Genomic DNA, 20,307 nt, shown 5'->3' with positions numbered 1-20,307 from the left:
ATAACATGGACAGAATATCAGCACCTAAAATTTCCATGGAAAATCAAGTGGTGCCCATCAAGACGATCAGAAGTAGTGATCGCGAGATTACGCTGCCGTGTCCCTTTATTAAACCTATATTTACACTGGCCTGGTCTGACGCAATCGCCTCTGTGTCCATACTGCCAAGAAATAGAATCATTAGATCACTACTTTTTGGTATGTCGGCGATACAAATTGTTAAGAAAAAGACGTCTAGAACTTCCGCTTGCTAAATTAGGGTTAATGTCATCAGAAATCATACTATCTTTCGGTGCGTCAATTATAGGGGTCAGCCGCAGGGACATGTTTGATGCCGTTTGCGGTTACATAAAATCAACAAAACGAATAACGTTTTGATTGTTCTCTTGTAATGTAATTTATTAGCTTTTGTAGGTTTCCTTATAATGTTTCTTATTTTTTTTTCATAGAATAAGTAACACTTCAAAAGAATAGGTAATTGCTTCAGCACGCACTTCTTGGCCAATCCCCCAGTGTGGATACGAGCCATAATATGAGGTCATCATCATCAAAGATGCAGTTCGAAAGCAACGACGACGGGCAGACAAGAGCGTTGGGGCAGACGAACTGCGAAGCAAGCGCGCTTCGCTCTTATCCTCCCCGAGAAGTTGTTTCGCTCGCCGTCTACCAGATGGCGCAACCTGTTAAATTAGCAGCTTGGCTCCCGTCTGCAAAATCTGTGCTCGTAGCCGAAATCAGTTTCTGCTTCATTCTACAAAATGCAGGCAAGTACCGATGTTTAAATACATCTCAAACAACTTAGACTACAATATCCTGCCCTGTGAGCAATGTTTGCTCTCGATTAGACGAATAGTTTGTGGACAGGAATCTTTTTAAGTCCACCGGCCAAATACGGAAGACGCTGTATATGGCTAGCAAAAGATGAGCGTTGCAACATGTGGTGGCAGCTAGCCACAATGTTTAAGAGCGTTGTAGATACATCACATTGGGTGATGTTTCATACTACGCAATTACGATACCAACGAGGGCAGAATAGGAAGATGGGCATGCATGCTTCCGCTGTTTTAACACTCGACCTAAAAGAGCAGCTAGTTATTTCTCCCATTCTGCTAAACCCATATCACGAGACGCCTATGGCAGCACTTCAGCGCTGACAAAATGCCCTGTGTGTGCCCCCGATTAGAGTATTCTTGTCAGATAACAAATTCAGGCACTTTCTTCGTCACCTCCAGAATACAACGCGGCGTGCTTTTTTTTTCCTCTAGGTGTCGCAAAACGACGTCGCACCCGCTATCGCCCACATCGGTGGGAAAAAAAATTCTTGTTGTCCTTTTGAAGGAATCATTTGTGAGTATGACCTCCAACTCCCTATCATTATTATTCTTTATTGTTTTATTTGTACGAACGCGTCTTATCTTTCGTACAACGAAAACAACTGTTGTACTACACGCCGCATTTGCAGATATTCGGCGTTCTTTCTCGCCACTATAGCTGGTAGAGGGTGAAAAAGCGCGAGGAATTTTGCACACGAGTTCTCGAAAAACATCCCAGACAAAGAACCCAGGCGCTTTCTTGAAGACTGCGTACATTGGAGGCGGTGCGCCTACGTAATGCCAACGCAAGAGCGATAGCAGCAGCCCTGAGCAATGCCCTGGGAGGAGGAGAATTGTTCACGTGCTGAGCACGTGAACCGGAAGTCAGCTGGCTAAAATTTGTTTAGCCGAGTCTGAGCTCTTAATAAAGGACATTCGAAAGTCGCCGAAGGTTAGCACATCGATGAACGATGAAAACGGCACTACCACGTTTTGTGAGAAACAAACAAACTATTCTTGAGGGAAGGACCGGCCTCTCATGCCAGCGTCAAGGAGACGCCGGCAACAGGCCAAATCGCGCTCCACGCAACGAAAGACAGCGCCGATGACGACCCGTAGGCGGTGGCTCGTTACGGGGTGCTACGTAATGAACACCTGTTTGTCGTTCCTTTCCTCAACAAGTGCCAAATAAACAAAACGGCTGCGTCGTGCCCTTGAACCTATAGGGACGCCGTGTTACCAAGGGCGACCAGAGAGAGCCAGGCAACGATCTACGTACATACCCCGCTTTCTGCGGCGCCGCAGACGCGCCACTGTAAGAAACAAATGACCGCAAGGACCAGTGACGAGGTCAAACACAGCAAGACGATCATGCAGGGCGAAAACGAGTAGTGGAAAGTTCCCAGCTGGGCGGCATACATAAACTCACAGTGTGGCAGGAGCAAAAAAAAATATATATACACACATATATATACGTATCACCTGATGAACGCTGGTCTACGCCGCCAGGGGGAACCGAGCGCGGAGAGTGGCTAGTCTGTCGCCTCCCTGCGCACGACGGGCCCTGATTGGCCACTCGAAGTCTATTTTACGCTACCCTGTCCTCATGCTCAATCTCTTCTCGAGATTTCTGGCCATCTGTGTGAGTACTGTCATTCCCTGTCACGCATCTGCAGTCGAAACCGTAGTGTAAACACGCTGCACCAGAGGCATTGATCAGGAGATCGTCTGCTCGCCAGCATCGTCTGCTAGTTTCCCTCCCACGCCGCAACAGCTGAGCCGGCTGTCCTCTCCTCTGTACAGGTGGGTCAGCTTCAACAGCGGCCGCTGCGGTCTCGAGTCGGCGTCAAGCTGAACAGTGTACGAAGTATCAGCACCATGCCCGGATCGGTGACTGAGAGTAACCTAACCGAGAGCCAAACACGTGCTATGTGGAGAGCAGCCGATTGCGTCTGCTTCGACGTCGATTCTACGGTGTGTATGGACGAAGCCATCGACGAACTTGCCCGGTTTTCAGGCAGAGACAAGGAAGTTGCTGAATTGTAAGTGCCCTTGACGTTTACTCAGCTTTAAATATTCGTTCGCTGCTTTATCGCCCCCTTGCGCCTATCCAAAACTGTATCGTATGATGGCGCACAGCTGCGGACCTTCCCGCGCGCGCACCATCTGGCTGCATGCAGCTGGCGCTGCCCTGGGATGACGTATACGCCGCCGAACAATTCGCACAGCGGCCGGGTCGTGAGTAGGCAAAAATGTTCTGATAAATGCCTAGCTTATCGCCCGCAGACAACACGCGTGTCGAAATATGTAGGCGCCGCCATATTTTCGACCTAGTTCTTCTATTTTTATTTGCATGACGTCCAACCTGGCAGCTCGATCATACCAGGGCATAGGCAGAAATTAACTTTTTATGGTGGGTCGTAGTTTAGCTGGCATGACAGACCAAGAATTCAAAGGTGGGATTGGGACGCGCTCACTCGTGACCATTACTTTGTTGCACTTGAACTGATTCATCATTGGAGCTTAGAGCTTTTGCTTAGACGGAGCTGAGGGGTTGAAGGAAGTACTTGTTGAGCAGTAGTGCAGGCTGTAGTGTACTCGCGTGCGGCACTTTGAAGAGATCATTGTTTAAATAATTAATAATGCTGCACTGTAGTCTGTATCCTGCAGTGGTTATGCAGTGTTACAACTAAATGCAATATTGCCTGCGTGGCCTAGTGCTCTCTCTAGGCTGGCGAGCAGTTGAACAACTCTAGCTTTTTATTCGCTTAAAGGCCGGCATGTACCCAATGTGAATTTGTTTTCACTTGTTCAGATGAGCAGTCTGCCTAGCTAGACCAATATGCTAACGCATTACTGTGTCATCAACCAGCTGAATGTTGCATTTTGTGAATGTGGAATATACGGTATGAATGGAATCGAGAGATTGCCACGAATAGAGTGAATGCCCTCAATCCTTCGGCCTCTTCAGCACCACAGTTTGTTGTCAGTGGTACTACATCAAGCAGCAAGGAATGTAATTGCTTAGCTGTGTTTGCATAAGTTAGATACCTGCATAATCAGCAGCAGTGTAGTGCAGAAAAACACTGAATGCATGAACATTAGCTGATATAGTAGTGAACATGGCTACATGTGCAGTGCAAGAAGTGAAATTTCATTGAGTGCTGTCAACTGCACTTTCTCTAGTAGCAAGAAGGTACACAATTCTGGAAAAGTAAGTACAAGCATGCTTCCAACTCTCCTTGCGCGTGCTGCAAGCGCTGTCACACACATGGCAGTCAAGCAGATATGTCGAAGCATATTGCACAAGTGTTGTATCGGCCACAGCAACTCTGGTGGCACATAAATGTGCACCTGGAGCAAGTGTGAGTGTACACTGAAGGATGGTGTTCCTTGCCCGACATCTATTTTCTGGATGTTTCCCTTTGTGCACAGAACAAACAAGGCTATGCGTGGGGGCATGACATTCAAGGAGGCACTGGAACTGCGCCTAGAACTCATCCAGCCGACAGCACGCATGCTTCAAGAATACATCGAACAAAACCCACCACGGCTGTCTGTTGGCATTGAGTGAGTAGCTTTGCACACCTTGAGACGACATGTGTGCACTTTCAGTATAGCCTACATTGCTGCACTTAGAGGCTCCTTAAATTTCTTATTTTTCTTCCACATTCAGAATTCCGCTGTTCTTACTTGATTGAGCAGCAGCCAAAGTTTGGGAAGTATACTATCCTGCAGTGGCTATGTAGTGTTGCCAATATGGTCAGCATAACACATTCCACGCCATGTGATCCAGCGGATTCTGGATGTTGCTGAAAAAAATTGTATATAAGCATATAACTGCTTATTTCTGCTAAATAAAAATTGCCTTCTTTTAGTGGAGCGCCAAAGCAGTGCCTCCCCTAATTCTTTCAATGCCAGTCAGATGCGGCCAATCCAACCATTCATCACCCTCTCCTATGGTCCTTTCCTACTCTCTCCCATCGGCTAGCGTTCTCATTTGCGGTCGTGGGTGAAGTCGGAGGAAGACTGACAGATGTGTAGTAACCTGAGGGACAGAGCGTCCACCGCTTTTCCACTGGAATGGCAGCAGCGCGCGCTCAGACGCACGCGTGACGCAAGTAGTCTGGGTAGCGGCGCATTGCAGCATCTTGATGAACTAAGATGCACCAACGGCTCCCAATGGGGAACGAGCGATTGCACTGGCATTGACAAAATAGAGGAGGCGATGGCTAAAGATATCCCCACTTCTAAGTGAATTTTTTTTTGCAAAACTCAATGTCATAGTTTTGATGTTTAAAGATGTTTCTAGCATCTCAAGTAGTCGATCTGACTACAGGTGTAAACTGTGTTTCAAATATTCAGCTATCTTAGCTTTTTCTAGCACAGAAACAATGCAAAAAATAGGCTTCGAAATGATTTTTTCCAAGATAGTGACAGCACATGGAAAAAGAATACACACACCAGAAACCCAATAAACAAGGTGCATTTAAAAAACAATTGCCACTAAGTGCCACTAGGAGACACCCAAGTAAAAGATTAGGGTTGCCTACCATTTTTTTTTAACTGTATGGTGTTTGCCTGCACTGTTCGGTGGAATGGCCTAGCAAGATCTGTGTGTTTATCTGTCATCACTCCACAGCATAACTCTTGAAGAGGGATATTGTACAACGGAATTTAGCAGACAGTGCTGTACTGACTGCTGCATAAATAAGAGCACAAAATATACACGACAATTCTTGCTAAGCTACTTGCTTGTTTGTGCTCAAGTTTTGCACAGAGGTAGCATTCTGCAGTGAGTTTAGTATTAGTATCACTTTTGTGGGCCTTAAATTTTACGTTGGTGTTGTCTGTTTTGACACCACTAAATATTGCTGCTTCTGCTGCCATATTACGCTGATGCCATCTGTAGTGGCGATGGTGAAAGCGCTTACTGCAGATATGACCGATGGTTGACATGGTGGAATTGACATGTTTTGAATGGCATCGTCACAGATGACACCCACTTTCAATATATTGCAGATGAAACTTGCAAGTAATGCCCACAAATGTGACACTAATACTAAACTCGCTGCAGAATGCTACTTCTGTGCAAAACTTGAGCACAAACAAGCAAGTGGTTTAGCAGAAATGTATATTTGGTGCTCCAGGGGTAATTGGGGATCGCAGGGAGAGGCCTTCGTACTGCAGTGGACGTAAAATAGGCTGATGATGATGATTTATGCAGCAGTCAGTACAGTGCTGTCTGCTAAATGCCCTTATAAAATATCTCTCTTCAAGAGTGATGCTGTCAAGAACAGACATATCTTGTTAGGCTGTCCGCTAAACAACGCAGGCAAATGCCATTGGGTTGTTCCATACCGTCAAAAAGTGTTAAACTGATTCTCCATGCAGAGACCCTCTAACTGATCCTCTAGCTAGCTCACTTGTGGTGAGAAATTGTTTAGAGAGACATTTAAAAAAATATTTCTCCTGTTTAAAAAAGTAAGATTTTTGTTATTTTGGCAGCATTTAGCCGAGGTATTTATTTAGGATTTTTTAAATTTATTTCTGTATTTTTAGGCTGATTGCTATAGCGATCTTTCCAACCCTGAAAATGGTGAATTTTGCAAATAGACTCCTTGAGATGCTAGAAGCATCTTTAACTCCACTGCTGTATTACTTCGTTTCGCACAAAAAAAAAAATGTGACCTTTTCACCTGCAAACAGACATAGGCCATAGAGCATCAACAAAATAATTTTTTAATGGAATTAAGCAGTTGTATGCTGTTTTGCACTGCCATAAATATGAGAATTTTTTTTTTCAGCTAAATATGAAGACTTATAGATACACTGGATCACTTAGTGTGTAATAAGCCTGCTGAGTGCGACACTTTTGGAGAAAATTGTATGAGTAAAGTTTTGAATATTATATCTTGAGAAAGGCTATCTTTTTCTGTTCTCATTTATGTGGCTCAAAATTGCTAAACATCAAGCTTACGTGATCTTTCTTATGTATTTTGTTTAGATCCGAAAGAATTGCTAAAATTGCATTTCTGAAATAACTCCAAATGCTGAGGTACATGTGCAGTGGCATCTCTGGTATTGGTGTTAAAAAAACTGGGCAAATATTTCACTCGCTGGAAGTGTATTTCTACGTGTTGAGGCAACGTTTTGCAGCTTTTGTGCAGAACAGAAGCAAAAATAAAAAAGCTGCTTTTGCACATGCTTTTTAAATATTTCGGCTTATAAATTAAATACTTGTTTGATTCAGCATTCACAAACAATTATTCTAAATCTCATTGCTTATGGCCAGACTGTTGCATGGAAAATCCAGACCCGCAGGGAGCAATTATTTATTGTTTGTTCTGTGCAGGACTTGCCTTTTTCATGTTCACAATGGCTGCATTATTGTCACCCAAATTCATTGCCACCTTATGCAAGTATGTTACTGCGACATTCAGCCGCAATGCCTTGAAAGATGTTCTTGGAACAGACGGCAACTTCGCTGTCAGTGCTAAGTCAAATGAAACGCTCCGAAAGTTGTGTCCTGCTTCAAAATGTGCTCTTTTGGTCATGGTCACATGCAAACGAAACGGCATGGTGTGGACACTTACATTCACCATTTTTCAATTCCGTTTACTGCAGTGTAGTTAGGCTACATTTCTCATTGCATGCTCTGCAAAACTAACTAAATATCAGACCATCACTCCATTTCAGCAGCTGTTCAGTTTGACAGATTACCATTTCTCTATATTCTAGCATGCGGACACCTTAACTCTGGTGATTGATCATTCAAAACTCCCAATTACTGCCAGGTTAAAACAGCTTGGACGGCACAAGTATACTTAGCCGGTTTAATGGCTATGGCATTGCACTGCTGAGCTCGAGGTCGCAGGTTCAATCCTGGCCTCAGCAGAAGTAAAAGTGTCCATGTACTTTTAGGTGCACATTGGAGAACCCCAGGTGGACAGAGTTCCCCACTGTGGCATGCCTCATAATCGGATCATTCTTTTGGTGCATTAAGTTCCAGAATTAAATGGGTTTTCCTTATGAGCAATGGGCTTTCACAATTTGGTTTAATTTGTTTCCAGGGTGAAATTTGTTACACAACTTTGCATTAACATTAAAGTGCGCATAGTGAACAAAATAGTTGTGATGCTCTTTGCCTTGTCTGAAAAGGAAGCATGCGGATTGTAATTACAACAGATCAACTTTGAATCTTTATGATCGAGCACCAGAAAGATGAAATTGCCTCATCTGATTCGTGATCAGGTTGTCGGGTGGTTCACATGGAGAAAGGCAGGCGCATGGCACACATGACCACCACTGCACACACTACCGACAAATATGTCCCGATGAGACAGTCTGAATGTGTTGGGATGCTTGGCATTGATAAATTGGGCCTGTTGATTTCATCTGTTTAGAGAAAGTGTATGTTGTACGCACTGACAACAGCACTACAACTTGAGAGAAAGCCATAGTTCGTAAAGATGTTGCGGGCAACACTGAAGACATTACCAACCTGAGAAGAGGCAACACTGCTACCAGTGCTGTACGTAGTGCAAGGTCAACAGCATACAAACATATTTTGCCACAAATGCAATTTACAATTGTCTTGCAACACAGAAACTTCTTCACTGCATGGCTGGGATGCCGATTTGGCACCATTTATCGTTGCAACATATATTCTGGATTCCCTTTGGCATCAGTTGCAAGTATTTTTTTATATAGTACTTACTTTTTCAACTGCTGACCGAAAATGTAGGTTTTCAAATGCATTTGTAGTATTTAGCAATAATTTTTTAAGCTTTCATTACTGGTTACATAATTTCCTCTGTTACAATTTTTTATCCTATATACTAAAGCAATATGTGCGGGGACAAAAAGAGTTACCTTAGATTTGTGAAGAAGTCATTTTCCTTGAAAATAAGTGTTCATTTTTACAATGTTTCTTTAATTCACCCAAGCATCACTGACCAGCTATAAGGAAGCACAAATGAGGTGCTGGATAATTGTGTGTACATGGGCACTTGTTCTAAAGCAGCACCTCTTGCATGGTCATCCTGAATAGAAGTGTGCTGCTCCATGAAAACTGTTGTAAATGCAATTCGAATGAGAACACAGGTACGTGCTTCATTTAATTTTACAGGGAGCTGGTGGCACAATTGCAATCTCGTGGAGTCGCTGTTTATCTGGTCTCTGGGGGTTTCCGATCCATCATCGAGGGAGTGGCAGATGAGATTGGCATTCCTCGCAAGAACATTTTTGCAAATCAAATAAAGTTCTACTTTAATGGTATGTATATATAGTTTGCACTTAGTGGTTCTGCATGTCGTTTCTGCACCGCGGCCGTGGCCTAGTTGTCCCCAACTGGTGTTTGTCCCCAACTCGAAGGCGTGGGAATGGCCACCATGGGAGCAGGCCAAGTGTATGACCCTTGAAGAAAGCCGAACGCCAGGCTGGGGAATACTTGTGCCTAATTGAACCAGTGGGTGCCCGGCGACATTGGGAATCGAACCCTTGACCTCCCGCAGCCAAGGCAGCTCTACAACTAGGCCACGGCCCGCATGGTGACAATTTCCCATGTGGTGCCCCAAATGCACCTATTGAGGTGGGGAACCCTTTGGGTTGTGGACAAAGACTCCTTTCCAAGCATTGAAGTCCCATAAGGGCCGAGCACCAGGCCGGGAGCAAACTTGTACCTATACTACCAGCAGGTACCTTGCGGCAGCATTTCGATGCTCTCGCAAACAAAATAGTGCTCCAAAGTGGAATAGTGCTGAAAAATTATTGCACTTCCTCAAGTAAATTGCATGGTAATAAATTGCTTGGAAAGTTTGGAGTGAAGGATAAATCGATGAACTCCACAGCTATTTGAAGAAGAAAGGATCAATGGTGTTTTATAATACTTACAAAGTTCGCTCATGCTTTCTTTCTGTAAGCTAACGGAGCAGGTTAAACAACTCTCAATGGATTAGGATTGAGAGGCTGAAAGTTTGACATTGGCCTGATGCCCTTTATCAGATATTTTATTTAAACTAGCGTGTTCTAGTTTACGGTTATCAACATCAAGTATTGCTGCAAAAATTGTGACCGTGTTTCCATCTCTGGGCTAATTACATTGTACAGGGTTGCTCACTTCATTCCAGGCGAGTATGCCGGCTACGATGAAAAGCAGCCAACAACTCATCAGGATGGCAAAGCTCGGGTGGTGTCTTTTCTAAAGCAGAAATATGGCTACCAGCGAGTTGTCATGGTCGGTGATGGGGCAACGGATCTGGCAGCTTGCCCTCCTGCGGTAGGTGCTTCTGAGAGACTGCTTTCTGACTTTATAGCATAGACAATGTTAGACACCCCATAAGCAGCGGTCCATCAGCATATATGTGCAGAACTAGTACAGGATGCCTCGCAGTGTTTGTAGCTAATTCAAATACTGTAGAACCTGTTTGATATTGACACATGTACTTGTCTTTTTCGGGTGACCGCTTTTCACCATCTAACAAATGTTATCGCTCAGCGCGGGACGCACCCGCACGTATCAGAAGTTTCTCGAATGGTTCTTTTTACTCTCTGTTGTCGCCGAACCTTATGTAATCTGATTTCATGTATGTGCGACACGAATGGTGTAGAACTTTCTGGAAGACACGCAGGCACCAGTGATTACTCTGGAACCTTCGATGACTGATGTATAAAAGCCCACGCGCTTGACCCGCTGATCAGATTTTGCCGATCGCCGACTGTGTTCACTGTTGCCGTTGTGCAGTGTAGCCTGTTTTTGTGGGCACAGGTTCGCGCAATAAAAGTTAGTTTCGTCCTTCACAGTATTGCTAATGTGTTCTTTACCGTCACTACCACGTGACAATATGTTCCTGCTTGTTGCACTTTCCTGGCTCTTGCACTCTAAAGCAACAGTCTACTCTAGTTTCCATAAGGTCATGTGTACTAGCTTATTTTTGTGACGTTTCTCCTTCTGTTTGTTATGGCCAAAATGGCCAACACAGATGCTGTCTTGTGACCACGGACACCTTGTACAGTTGCTTTATTACTATATGGGCTAGAATCAGCAGCACCTTTAAGAGACAGCCATCTTTTGCTGAGGACTGCAAGAACTGGTGGTAATGATAGAACAGCCATGATAATGCTCAGCCAGTTCTTATTGTATGTTTTTTCGGAAGTGTTCACTCGCCATTGGCTTTGTCGTTAGCTGCCCTGTCGTCGAATTCAGTGACCTGCTCAGGCTGTGCCAACAGCTGGCAAGAAAGGTCAAGATTGAGTGCACTCCCTCTGAATGGGTGTCCAAGGGTAAGAAGAGACTGGTCTATGGAAGTGAAAAGGGGCTGCAAACACCCAAAAAGAGGCTGTTTTTATTACCGAAGATGGGAAAAGGGTTTATAGTTCAATTCAACTGCCAGGTGGTAATAATGAGCTTTACAGAGTGGGTTTTCGATGGCTTGTTGGCTTTCTTTTACTCGTCAAATAAGGTTTTGTGTAGTGCTGCAGTTCATTTTTTCCCGTGTCATACATTCTTTTTTCCATGGTCCCCTATAAAAAAATGTGCTGACTGAGTTCCACGGCATACTCGTGGACGAGTTTGTGTGGTAGTGAAGGGAAAGGGGTGGCGCTTCTGCACGTGTCACTGCAGCACTTTTTGGTTTAACACATTCACCCAAATGTGGAAGCAAAAAAGCAGAACAATAAACCAACACTCAGTAGGGTATATTGTTTTATTTTATTGTTTTAAAGGAAATGTTTGTTTTCTATTCTCCAGCCTAAAGTAACACAAATGAAAATGTGGGTCTTTCTCTTTTTTTCTGGAGTGTTCATATTTGTGCGGGCCTTCGCTCCATAACTTTACCATCGTTGCCCCAGAAAGTTGTCCACGAGCATGTATCTTTCTTTTGATGGCATGCTATGATGAAATACATATATACATACACACACGAAATCCACACATACATACTGTTAGATACAGCACCTCTTCCTGGCATCCTTCGAGACCACATCGAATCGCCGTCGCACCTAATTAAGGTGCGCAGAAGTGCATCTACCATGTTCCCGAGGTGTAGCACATCCAGGCAAGTTGGCGACCCCCACCCACCTTGTGCGCCGCATGTGGAGCTATTGTCCGACTGCTTGACTCTTCCCGAAAGTGCAACAGGAGCCTGGCACGGTTCCAGGCAACCTGGCTCCCGAGCGGAGTTATTTTGCAGCTCCTAAAGGTCACTCGAAAACAACCTGTATATCCCTGGTGAGCGCTTGCGAACCCGGAGGGAACGCTGACTGTAAGTCACCGTGAAGCCCTCGGAGCCACACCCTCTGCCAATTGTGACGGCAGTTGCAGACCTGGAGGCAATACCGGTGGCAAGTCATCCCTCGAACAGGGAAGCCCATGGAGCGACCCCCTGAGCCGAATGTGACTGCACTTGCACGGGCGACTACCATTGGCCGAAAATGATGTGACCCCGAGACACCGAAGGGGTTAAAAGCCAGAGACAGGGAGCAGAGGAGAGCATTTCTTCATTCATCTCTTTCGCGCTTCTTCCCATGGGCCGCAGCATCCGACTTGCTGCCAGCCATCAAGGACTTTATTACTGTTAATTTCTTTGTATTCTTACTGTAAATAATGTAAATAAACCTCCAGTTTTCATCTCGAAATCCTCCTCAACGTCGGCCAACTCCCGCACTCAACGGCAAGATCCAATAACTGGTGGACAGCGGTGGGATTGTCCTCCAGATCCAATAACAGATGGCAGCGATAGGGATGAACCTTTGTCCAACAAAGTCCTGAGGAACTGGGAACAGCGAAGAAGAACAAGCCTTCGACCCAGAGAGTCTTGAGGAACCGGAACAGCGGACTGATGAACTAGATGGCAGGGTGCTGCATCCATAAGTGAGCCCGTGGTTTGTTTTTCCTTTCAATTCGCCAGACTTCAAATGTTGCGTGTTTATTTTGATAGTTCTAGGAATCTGGCGTTTGTTGCATATTGTGTGTTTGCACAAATTATTTAAGGAAAACAGTTCTAACCACCAGTCGGGGCAGCGGCCATGGATCTTGGAATGTTGACGAAGTCAGACTTGTTGTGCGACGAGCTGGGAGTTGAGGCGGACGAACAGATGAAAAAGCCAGCTATCATAAAGGCAATTCAAGGTAGTGGCGATGGTGATGAAAGCATCAAGAGTGCTTGGGAGGTGATACAAGAAACACGTGAGCGTGAGCACCAAGAATGTAAACGTGAGCATGAGCAAAAGCACGAGAAAGAGAGAGCAGCATTGAAAAAACAGATACAAGATTGTCGGCAGTTAGGGGACCAAAAACAACAGCTATCTGAAAATTCTGTAGGTAGTTCAGAGCAAAAGAATAAGGAAGTGTCTAGGGGATTTTCGCCAAAAGCCGAGGACAAGAGTAGTGCCTGTGAGATTAGCGGCACATTCATAGGTGAACGGAAAAGGCTAGCTGCTAACGATGCCTTAATGGCAACAGAGGCCGTTAAAGGCCGTAGTGAGAGCGACGAGGTGCTGTGCCAACAAAGCACTGTAGAGACAGCTAGGCCAGCTGTGAATGAATTGGCACAGTCGCCGCGCATGTGCGTCGCTTGTAATGTTAATGAGGGTGTTAACAAAATACAGAGTATTGCTGTCCCAACATATGCGAGCACCCATGTCGAGTTAGATCTGCGTGCCGAAGAGAAGCGCCAGCTGGACGATGCAGCTGAGGGCATTTCGCACGATTGCGAGCGGCGTAGCTCAAGGGAAGACAGCTGCATTTTTCAGGGATCGGTGCAGCTGTCCGCCAGTCAAGGTAGCCGAGAGAAGGATGATTTAGTTATGGATCATTCAGACTGTACGCATGAGACAGCGACCGGGACCGACAAGTTGTGTGCCGATGCACAGCGTGAGCTGGGCAGTGCTGTAGAGGGCAGTTCACAGGAGTGCAAGTTGCACAGCACGAGTAAAGCCTGCTGCATTGTTCCAGAGTCAGTTGAGCTGTCCGCCAGTCGAGGCAAAGGGAAACCTGATTTAAAGGATAATCACTCGGACTGTGTGGGTAGGAGAGCGATCCGGGCCGACGATATGTGTACCGGCCAGCTGGAGGCGCGAGAAGGTGGCATGGAAGGGAGTTCAAGGAAAAAGCGCCGTAAAGATCGGTATGCTGTGAATAATGTAGCGCAGCCAAAGATGGCGACAGACGCAAGAAGGCAGGGGGCGAAGAAAAGAAAGGTGCAGTTGTCGATGACAACATGTGCATATCGAGCACGTTCGAGCCACCGGTCAAAAAGAGACCAAAAAGCATGTTCTACGTGAACGCGGAGAAAGGGCACGGGGCAGTTATGTTCCTCGTCATTGTGTCGTTCTTTTCGGAGTGCAGCATGTGGTGCGAATGAGCGCAAGGTGGCAAGATGAGACAAGGTGGTAGGAAGTTGCAACACGTTCAGTCAAGTTCGTGATGAAAGCCTGGCGCCAGGACGCAAATTGGCAGGAGACTAACGTCTGGATGGAGCTGATAGGGTGTCGGTCCTTTTGTTGTTCCTGGGTAGCCATGCTAGCTTTCGAACCGCGACCACCTTGAGTACGGCTCAAAAGTATGAGTCAGTCGTAAACGTGTGGAACAGGAGACGGAAACAACTTCCGTAGAAGTGAAACATTTTGTTTTCTTCTTTTTAGCCTTTGAAAATTTTCGTGATTTAGGACTAGTTTCTTTCATTATGTAATGTATGAGCTTTGTTTATGTTTTCGTTTGAGAAGCTCGGGGGATTTGAAAGAGGCGTTTTATGTAAACCTTCAATTTCGCAAGGTGTTAATGAGTAGATTGGCTTTCTTTTTCTTGTGAGTAGACTGAAGCGTCCAGGTTATCGGTGAGAGGCCTGTAGTAATGCGCGTGTGCATTAGTTAACCTTCTTTATTTTTAGAAGTGTTTTTGAAATTTCTAAGGTTAAGTGTGTAGGTTTTCAGTAAGTGCATAATTTGCACTGAAAAGCGTTCTTAGTTCCATTAGCCTGTGTCCTGTGCGGACGGAAGGAAGCAGAATGTTTATGACTGGGTCGCTTGTGTGTGTTGAGGACGGCTGCGTTCTGACTTCTCTAGTAAGCGTGCGTGGAAATAGTTATTAGAAGACCCATTTTTTTAAAGAGTTCTGCAGAGTGCGTAAGTTACGCAAGTTTAGTTGTTTAAGTTACGTGACCTGTATGTACTAGAGGAAGAAACGTGAGTAGGCATTATGAAACGTTTGCTTACGATGCTAATAAGCGTTCTGAATAGGGACCACAAAGCTAGCGTGATCGTGATTACGTACCTGTGGAGTGGACCAGACTGTTCAGTGGCACCAGTACATGCGATAAGTACACCACTGCGATAGGGTGTTCCTGAACAGGCCGCTGAAGTTAGGCTGCTTAAGTTATGTTCGGTTATCTTCCTTAATTGCTTAACTTTCTCTCGTTTCGTTTGCAACAACAATATCACTCTGGCCTTGTCGGCATTCGAGGAGATATGGAAAGCAGTTTGCTTAGAAAGGTGGTTGGAATTGCTTTATCAAAATTGGGGAAAAAAAGATCGGGGTTCATTTTGACCTAGTAATAGCCTGGCAAGTCAGGGGTGAAGAGCCTGCGCTTGCATGTGCTGCAGCGCTATGTTGTTTTGTTTGTTTTACCGTTCCTCATGGCCAGTGAATTGATTTCACCGGCCATTCCGAACTTCCGTGGCAAGGAGGAGCTGTCAGATACAGCACCTCTTCCTGGCATCCTTCGAGTTCACCAGACCACACCGAATCGCCGTCGCACCTAATTAAGGAGTGCAGAAGCGCATCTGCCACGTTCCCGAGGCGCAGCACGTCCAGACAAGTTGGCAACACCCCCCCACCTTGTGCGCCGTCCGTGGAGCTATTGTCCGACTGCTTGACTCTTCCGGAAAGTGCAACGGGAGCCTGGCAAGGTTCCAGGTAATCTGGGTCCCGAGCGAAGTTGTTTTGCAGCTCTTAAAGGTCACTCGAAAACAACCAGTCTCCCCTCGCTGAGCGTTTGCAAACCCGGAGGGAACGCCACCTGTAATTCACCGTGAAGTCCTCGGAGCCACACCATTTGCCGATTGTGACGGCAGCTGCAGATCTGGAGGCAATACCGGTGGCAAGTCATCCCTCGAACAGGGAAGCCCATGGAGCGACCCCCTGAGCCGTATGTGACTGCACTTGCACGGGCGACTACCATTGGCCGAAAATGATGTGACCCCGAGACACCAAAGGGGTTAAAAGCCAGAGACAGGGAGCAGAGGAGAGCATTCCTTCATTCATCTCTTTCGGGCTTCTTGCCACGGGCCGCAGAGTCCGGCTTGCTGCCGGCCATCGATGACTTTATTACTGTTAAATTCTTTGTATTCTTACTGTAAATAATGTAAATAAAACTCCAGTTTTCATTCCAACATCCTCGTCAATGTCGGGCAACTCCCGCATTCAATGGCAAGATCCAATAACTGGTGGACAGCGGTGGGATTGTCCTCCAGATCCAATAATACATACTGCAGCATCAATGAGGCTATTGCAGGAGTGGGATGTACAACAAACATTCTTTCAGTGGTAGTGAATGGATGTTTCTCGGGAATGAATTCCAGGCTTCGATTGTTGATGGGAAAAAAGCTGTATTTAACAGAGTCGTTGTGGACGAAAAAGGTTGAAATATTAGGGCATGGCAACTCCTCATAGATGAAGGTTTGGAAAAAGTCAAATATTTACCAAGAGAAAAGAGACCAGAAGAATTAATGTATAAACGAATTTTAGGAATTTATAATGGCGATGCGCTAAAAGAGTAGTGGTACCAAGCAGGGGAAGAAAATCTGATGGCGAAAAGGCCTCATCATATCTCCTGCAAACAAAAAGTGCTGCCTTTTTTTTTGGGGGGGGGGGGGGGGGGCACAGATTCTAGTTTTTGGTGTCGCGGTGTCTATGCAGATTTCTACACAATGCAGTCATGTTTGAGGTTGGAATGGATGAGGGTTTTATGCGTTAGAAGTTTAGTTTCTTGAGGAGCAAGACGCAGCGTACGATGCTAGTAACCTAGCCTTTTAAGGGCCTTGTTACTGGTGACATCAATGTGTTTTCACCATGACAAGTTTTGTGTTGTTAGGATACCTAAATATTTGAATCTGAACACTCTATTTAAACTAATATTATTAAAAGCATAGGCAAAGAAGGAAGGGCATGAACGTCATGTAAAGGACGTGGAGACGGTCTTGGAAAAGTTTATATTCATTTGCCATGCTTTGGAACAGTTACAGAATCAGCAAAAGAATTGTTTAAGATGTTAAGCATCTGCAAAAAGGCATATTTTAACTGAGGTGTGTAGGGGGAGATCATTAATACAAAGCAGAAATTAAAGAGGACCCAGTACTGCATAATTGTACTGCACGGTACCCAGTATTCTAGATGCGAAACCTCACCTAGACTTGTTTTTTAAGCAGCTTGTAAATACAACACTCTGCTATGGTGCACAAATCTTGGTGGGGCTGTGCTCATGGACAACACCTTGGCATGCGGGCGTGTCACATGACCTAGGCAGAGGCAGTTTTATTTCGGCACGCATTTGTCGTCTTGTGCTATGTAGGTTGCATGCACTGGTTGGGTCGTTCACACTTTCTGTGCTCTCCATTTCCGTTTACAGGATGCCTTCATTGGATACGGTGGAAACCAAGTGCGTGAAAAAGTCAAAAAGGCAGCTTCATGGTTTGTCTACAGCTTCGATGAACTAGTGCAGGAGCTGAACAGGAACTGACATGACGCCACTTTTCTTTGTTGTGCCGCATATTTATTTTTGTACAGTATTTTATTGCCCTTGTAGCCTGTTCTTATTCAAACAAGGGGGGGCGCATGGAGGCCGAGCTTCATTTTGCGGCTGCCTTGATATTGTTGGTCAGGGACACCTGCTTGCTACCAGACATAATTCATTCTAAAATGATTGGGTATGGGAACTGGAAGTTGCAAAGGTGTTACAAAGATATCCATTCATGTGCTTCGAAGGAGTGACAACGGTGGTCCACAAGGCTGAGTGCTCAAAAAGTATGATCATATTGATCAAACCAATTTCACACTCACTGTGAAGAAATGCAGCTTAGCCAAAAAAAATTTTCTAGTGCATTTCTTAAAATCACTTACTGTGACGGCAAGGAGAGATCTGTTTTAACACAAGCGTGCGCACCTTTTATTTTTTTACACATACATGTTGTTTTAAAATACGGCAAATGAATTTCGTTGCAAGGGTTCAATGGGCCTGTTTTATATTATTTTATGGAAAGTCAAAAGGTACCTGAAGTAGAAAGTTGCTTGTCAGTTTGTTCTGGACGTGCAGTTTAAACCTCGAAACCATATCCCAATTTTGTCGTGCCATCTTAGTCAAATAACTTGAGCGGTCGGCCCTTTATGCTAAATAAAATTCGCACTCCCTATGGCTTGCAATTCTTCGGAATGGTGGTTCAAGCAGTTCACAGCAACAATTGTTCGATTGGTCAAATAAACAGTATTTGTCCAGGCTCACTGCAGACTATGACAAAAGGTCACCAATATATATTTAAGACTTGCAGGACACAGAACATCTAATAAAGAAAATTCATTCTGGTGGCTGCCCACCAGAATCAATTCCTCTGGCATTGCCATAATCTGGGCTCAACTGTTGTGAGCACTTTGGCACGCTAACGTGACAGCAGCATGAGTTCGTTGCATCTGCTTGCAAAGAGCATGTGATTTGATGGTGCAGTATCGGAGGCGATTGTCGAAACAACTCTGGTGCCGCGTTTGTGATGCACTGTGCTGGATGAATGGCACAGGATAGTATTGTTGGTGGTGGTCATACCTAAATGAAGATGCAGTCTTGCCGGTTGTTTGGCTGGATGCTAGATTTTCGTCTCGGCACAGCTGTGCGCATGGCAGAGTGGCCCAGTAGGTGCAGGTGGTGATGGAGGAGCTTTTCCTGTGCATATAATTAATATTGTGAAGTAGAATATGAGGTATTTGTGGTGGCTAAATCAAAGTTCACTTATTGCCACTGCCAGGAATGCAGCAGAATGAGCTGCATCAACTCCTAAAGATATGTGAGGAGTGACGAGCTGAACATTTAATTGATGGTTGTCATTACAGAAGTCACTTTGGTAATTATTTACGAGCTTCAGATACTTATTACATACTCCTTAGGGCACATGCAAAGGTGGACTCAGTTGTTGACACATTTCACCTCAACACATTATCTCATCTGCCTGTGGTGATTGCTTGAAAATCGCCCAACACGAGCAATGTGGTGAACCTGGACAGAACAAACATGGATGAGCTGCCAGACCTAACAGGTTTTTGCTCAAAGTGTTCTGATGTGGTAAGATAATCTCACGCTTTAGTCTGGCTAAAAGTACTTGAAAACTATAAGAGGAAAGATACACTGGCAGGGGGGGAGTCGAGCGTGAACTTTTGATGCTCGCTTGAATGGCAAGCTCAAGCAGGATACTTCACACAACCTTTAAGGAAGCAGACATGTGTATTGCATTTCTGAGTACTCTTGAGTGTTCTCAAAAGAATATAGCCGTACTATAGTATTTGTTGCCCACATTGCCACTAAGTTCAGCATCCTATTACAAACATTGTGCATTTAACCACTGTTCTTGTATACATGTCCCTTCTAGCACATAGCAGCACTGAAACACTCCAATGGATTTATGTGGCTAAGAAGCACTGCACACAATTTCTGTCATAATTCATCTTGCAAGTCCGGCTTTCACTCAGACAAAAGAAGTGTGTTTAAACTTCGCATTCTTGCCTGAACTGCAGCTGTAGAGCCATACAACCTAACCACAAGCTTCTTTCTTTAACACCCCGCTGTGTTGTTGTTGTGCTGCTAAGCATGAGGTATCATCTCTTGGTACTGCCGCAGCCGCTGGTACTCATCTCCACGTCCCAACAACACTTTTGATCGCAGCTCGGCATATAACCCATGCGGCCAATTTTATGCTCGCTCCAATCCTCTAAGTGATGATGTCCCCGCTCTGTCGCATAATCCCAGCCATTCGACCTCGCCTTAAGCTCAACAGTCCCACCTACCGATGCGTCGCCATTCATCGTCTCCGTCGTACCCCCGTCGCAACTCGGAAAACGAAATAGTGCAGTGCCCGGAGGTGACGCTGCACTGATGATCCGGACTGAAAATTCTCTTTTGACCTCTGCTCCTCGACGCAACCATATTGAAGTTCTCATTGATGGTCTTTCCATAACCGCTCTAATAGACACAGGTGCCCAGATATCCATAATCAACTCTGCCTTCCGCCGACGTCTTAAGAAAGTGCTCACACCTGCCGCCTCCCCATGCTGTTCAAGTTGCCAATGGCAGCACAACTGCCATTCTCGGCCTATATACTACCTGTATTAACATTGCCGGTCGTGTTATGTCTGTCATCTTTGCTGTCAACGACCACTACCCTCATGATGCGGTTCTAGATATTGACTTTTTTGACACTCCACTCTGTGCTTATCGACTGCTCTTCTGGCGTTCTGCGC

At 45.2% G+C, this 20,307-nt stretch overlaps 1 protein-coding gene across 4 annotated transcripts; it reads left to right on the top strand.

The window, feature by feature from the left end:
- The first annotated feature begins 675 nt into the window (after window positions 1–675).
- On the top strand, window positions 676–18,218 carry aay (phosphoserine phosphatase). 4 transcript variants are annotated; one of them, XM_055065675.2, is made up of 7 exons: window positions 676–764; window positions 1,266–1,347; window positions 2,616–2,854; window positions 4,248–4,382; window positions 8,944–9,089; window positions 9,944–10,092; window positions 17,438–18,218. In XM_055065675.2, the coding sequence occupies exons 3-7, from the start codon at window positions 2,691–2,693 to the stop codon at window positions 17,546–17,548; spliced, it is 705 nt and encodes a 234-aa protein (XP_054921650.1). In that variant the 5' UTR covers window positions 676–764; window positions 1,266–1,347; window positions 2,616–2,690; the 3' UTR covers window positions 17,549–18,218. The 4 variants fall into 4 exon arrangements, with proteins under 4 accessions (XP_054921650.1, XP_050025381.1, XP_054921652.2 ...); XM_050169424.2 differs by lacking the exons at window positions 676–764; window positions 1,266–1,347 and adding an exon at window positions 2,332–2,454; XM_055065677.2 differs by lacking the exons at window positions 676–764; window positions 1,266–1,347; window positions 2,616–2,854 and adding exons at window positions 3,070–3,268; window positions 4,002–4,026.
- Window positions 18,219–20,307: the final 2,089 nt, after the last annotated feature.

The sequence above is a fragment of the Dermacentor andersoni genome, chromosome 3 (genome assembly GCF_023375885.2).
Source record: "Dermacentor andersoni chromosome 3, qqDerAnde1_hic_scaffold, whole genome shotgun sequence".
NCBI classification, from domain to species: Eukaryota; Metazoa; Arthropoda; class Arachnida; order Ixodida; family Ixodidae; genus Dermacentor; species Dermacentor andersoni.
The sequence above is the reverse complement of the archived record's forward strand: the minus strand, read 5'-3'. Positions and strand labels throughout refer to the sequence as shown.

Bases quoted from the DNA above. Each gene is read 5' to 3' on its own strand.
- aay (XM_050169424.2), top strand. From the start codon at position 2,419: ATGCTCAATCTCTTCTCGAGATTTCTGGCCATCTGT. The intron at 2,855-4,247 runs GTAAGTGCCCTT...CTTTGTGCACAG, and splicing joins GACAAGGAAGTTGCTGAATT to AACAAACAAGGCTATGCGTG. The intron at 9,090-9,943 runs GTATGTATATAT...ACTTCATTCCAG, and splicing joins AATAAAGTTCTACTTTAATG to GCGAGTATGCCGGCTACGAT.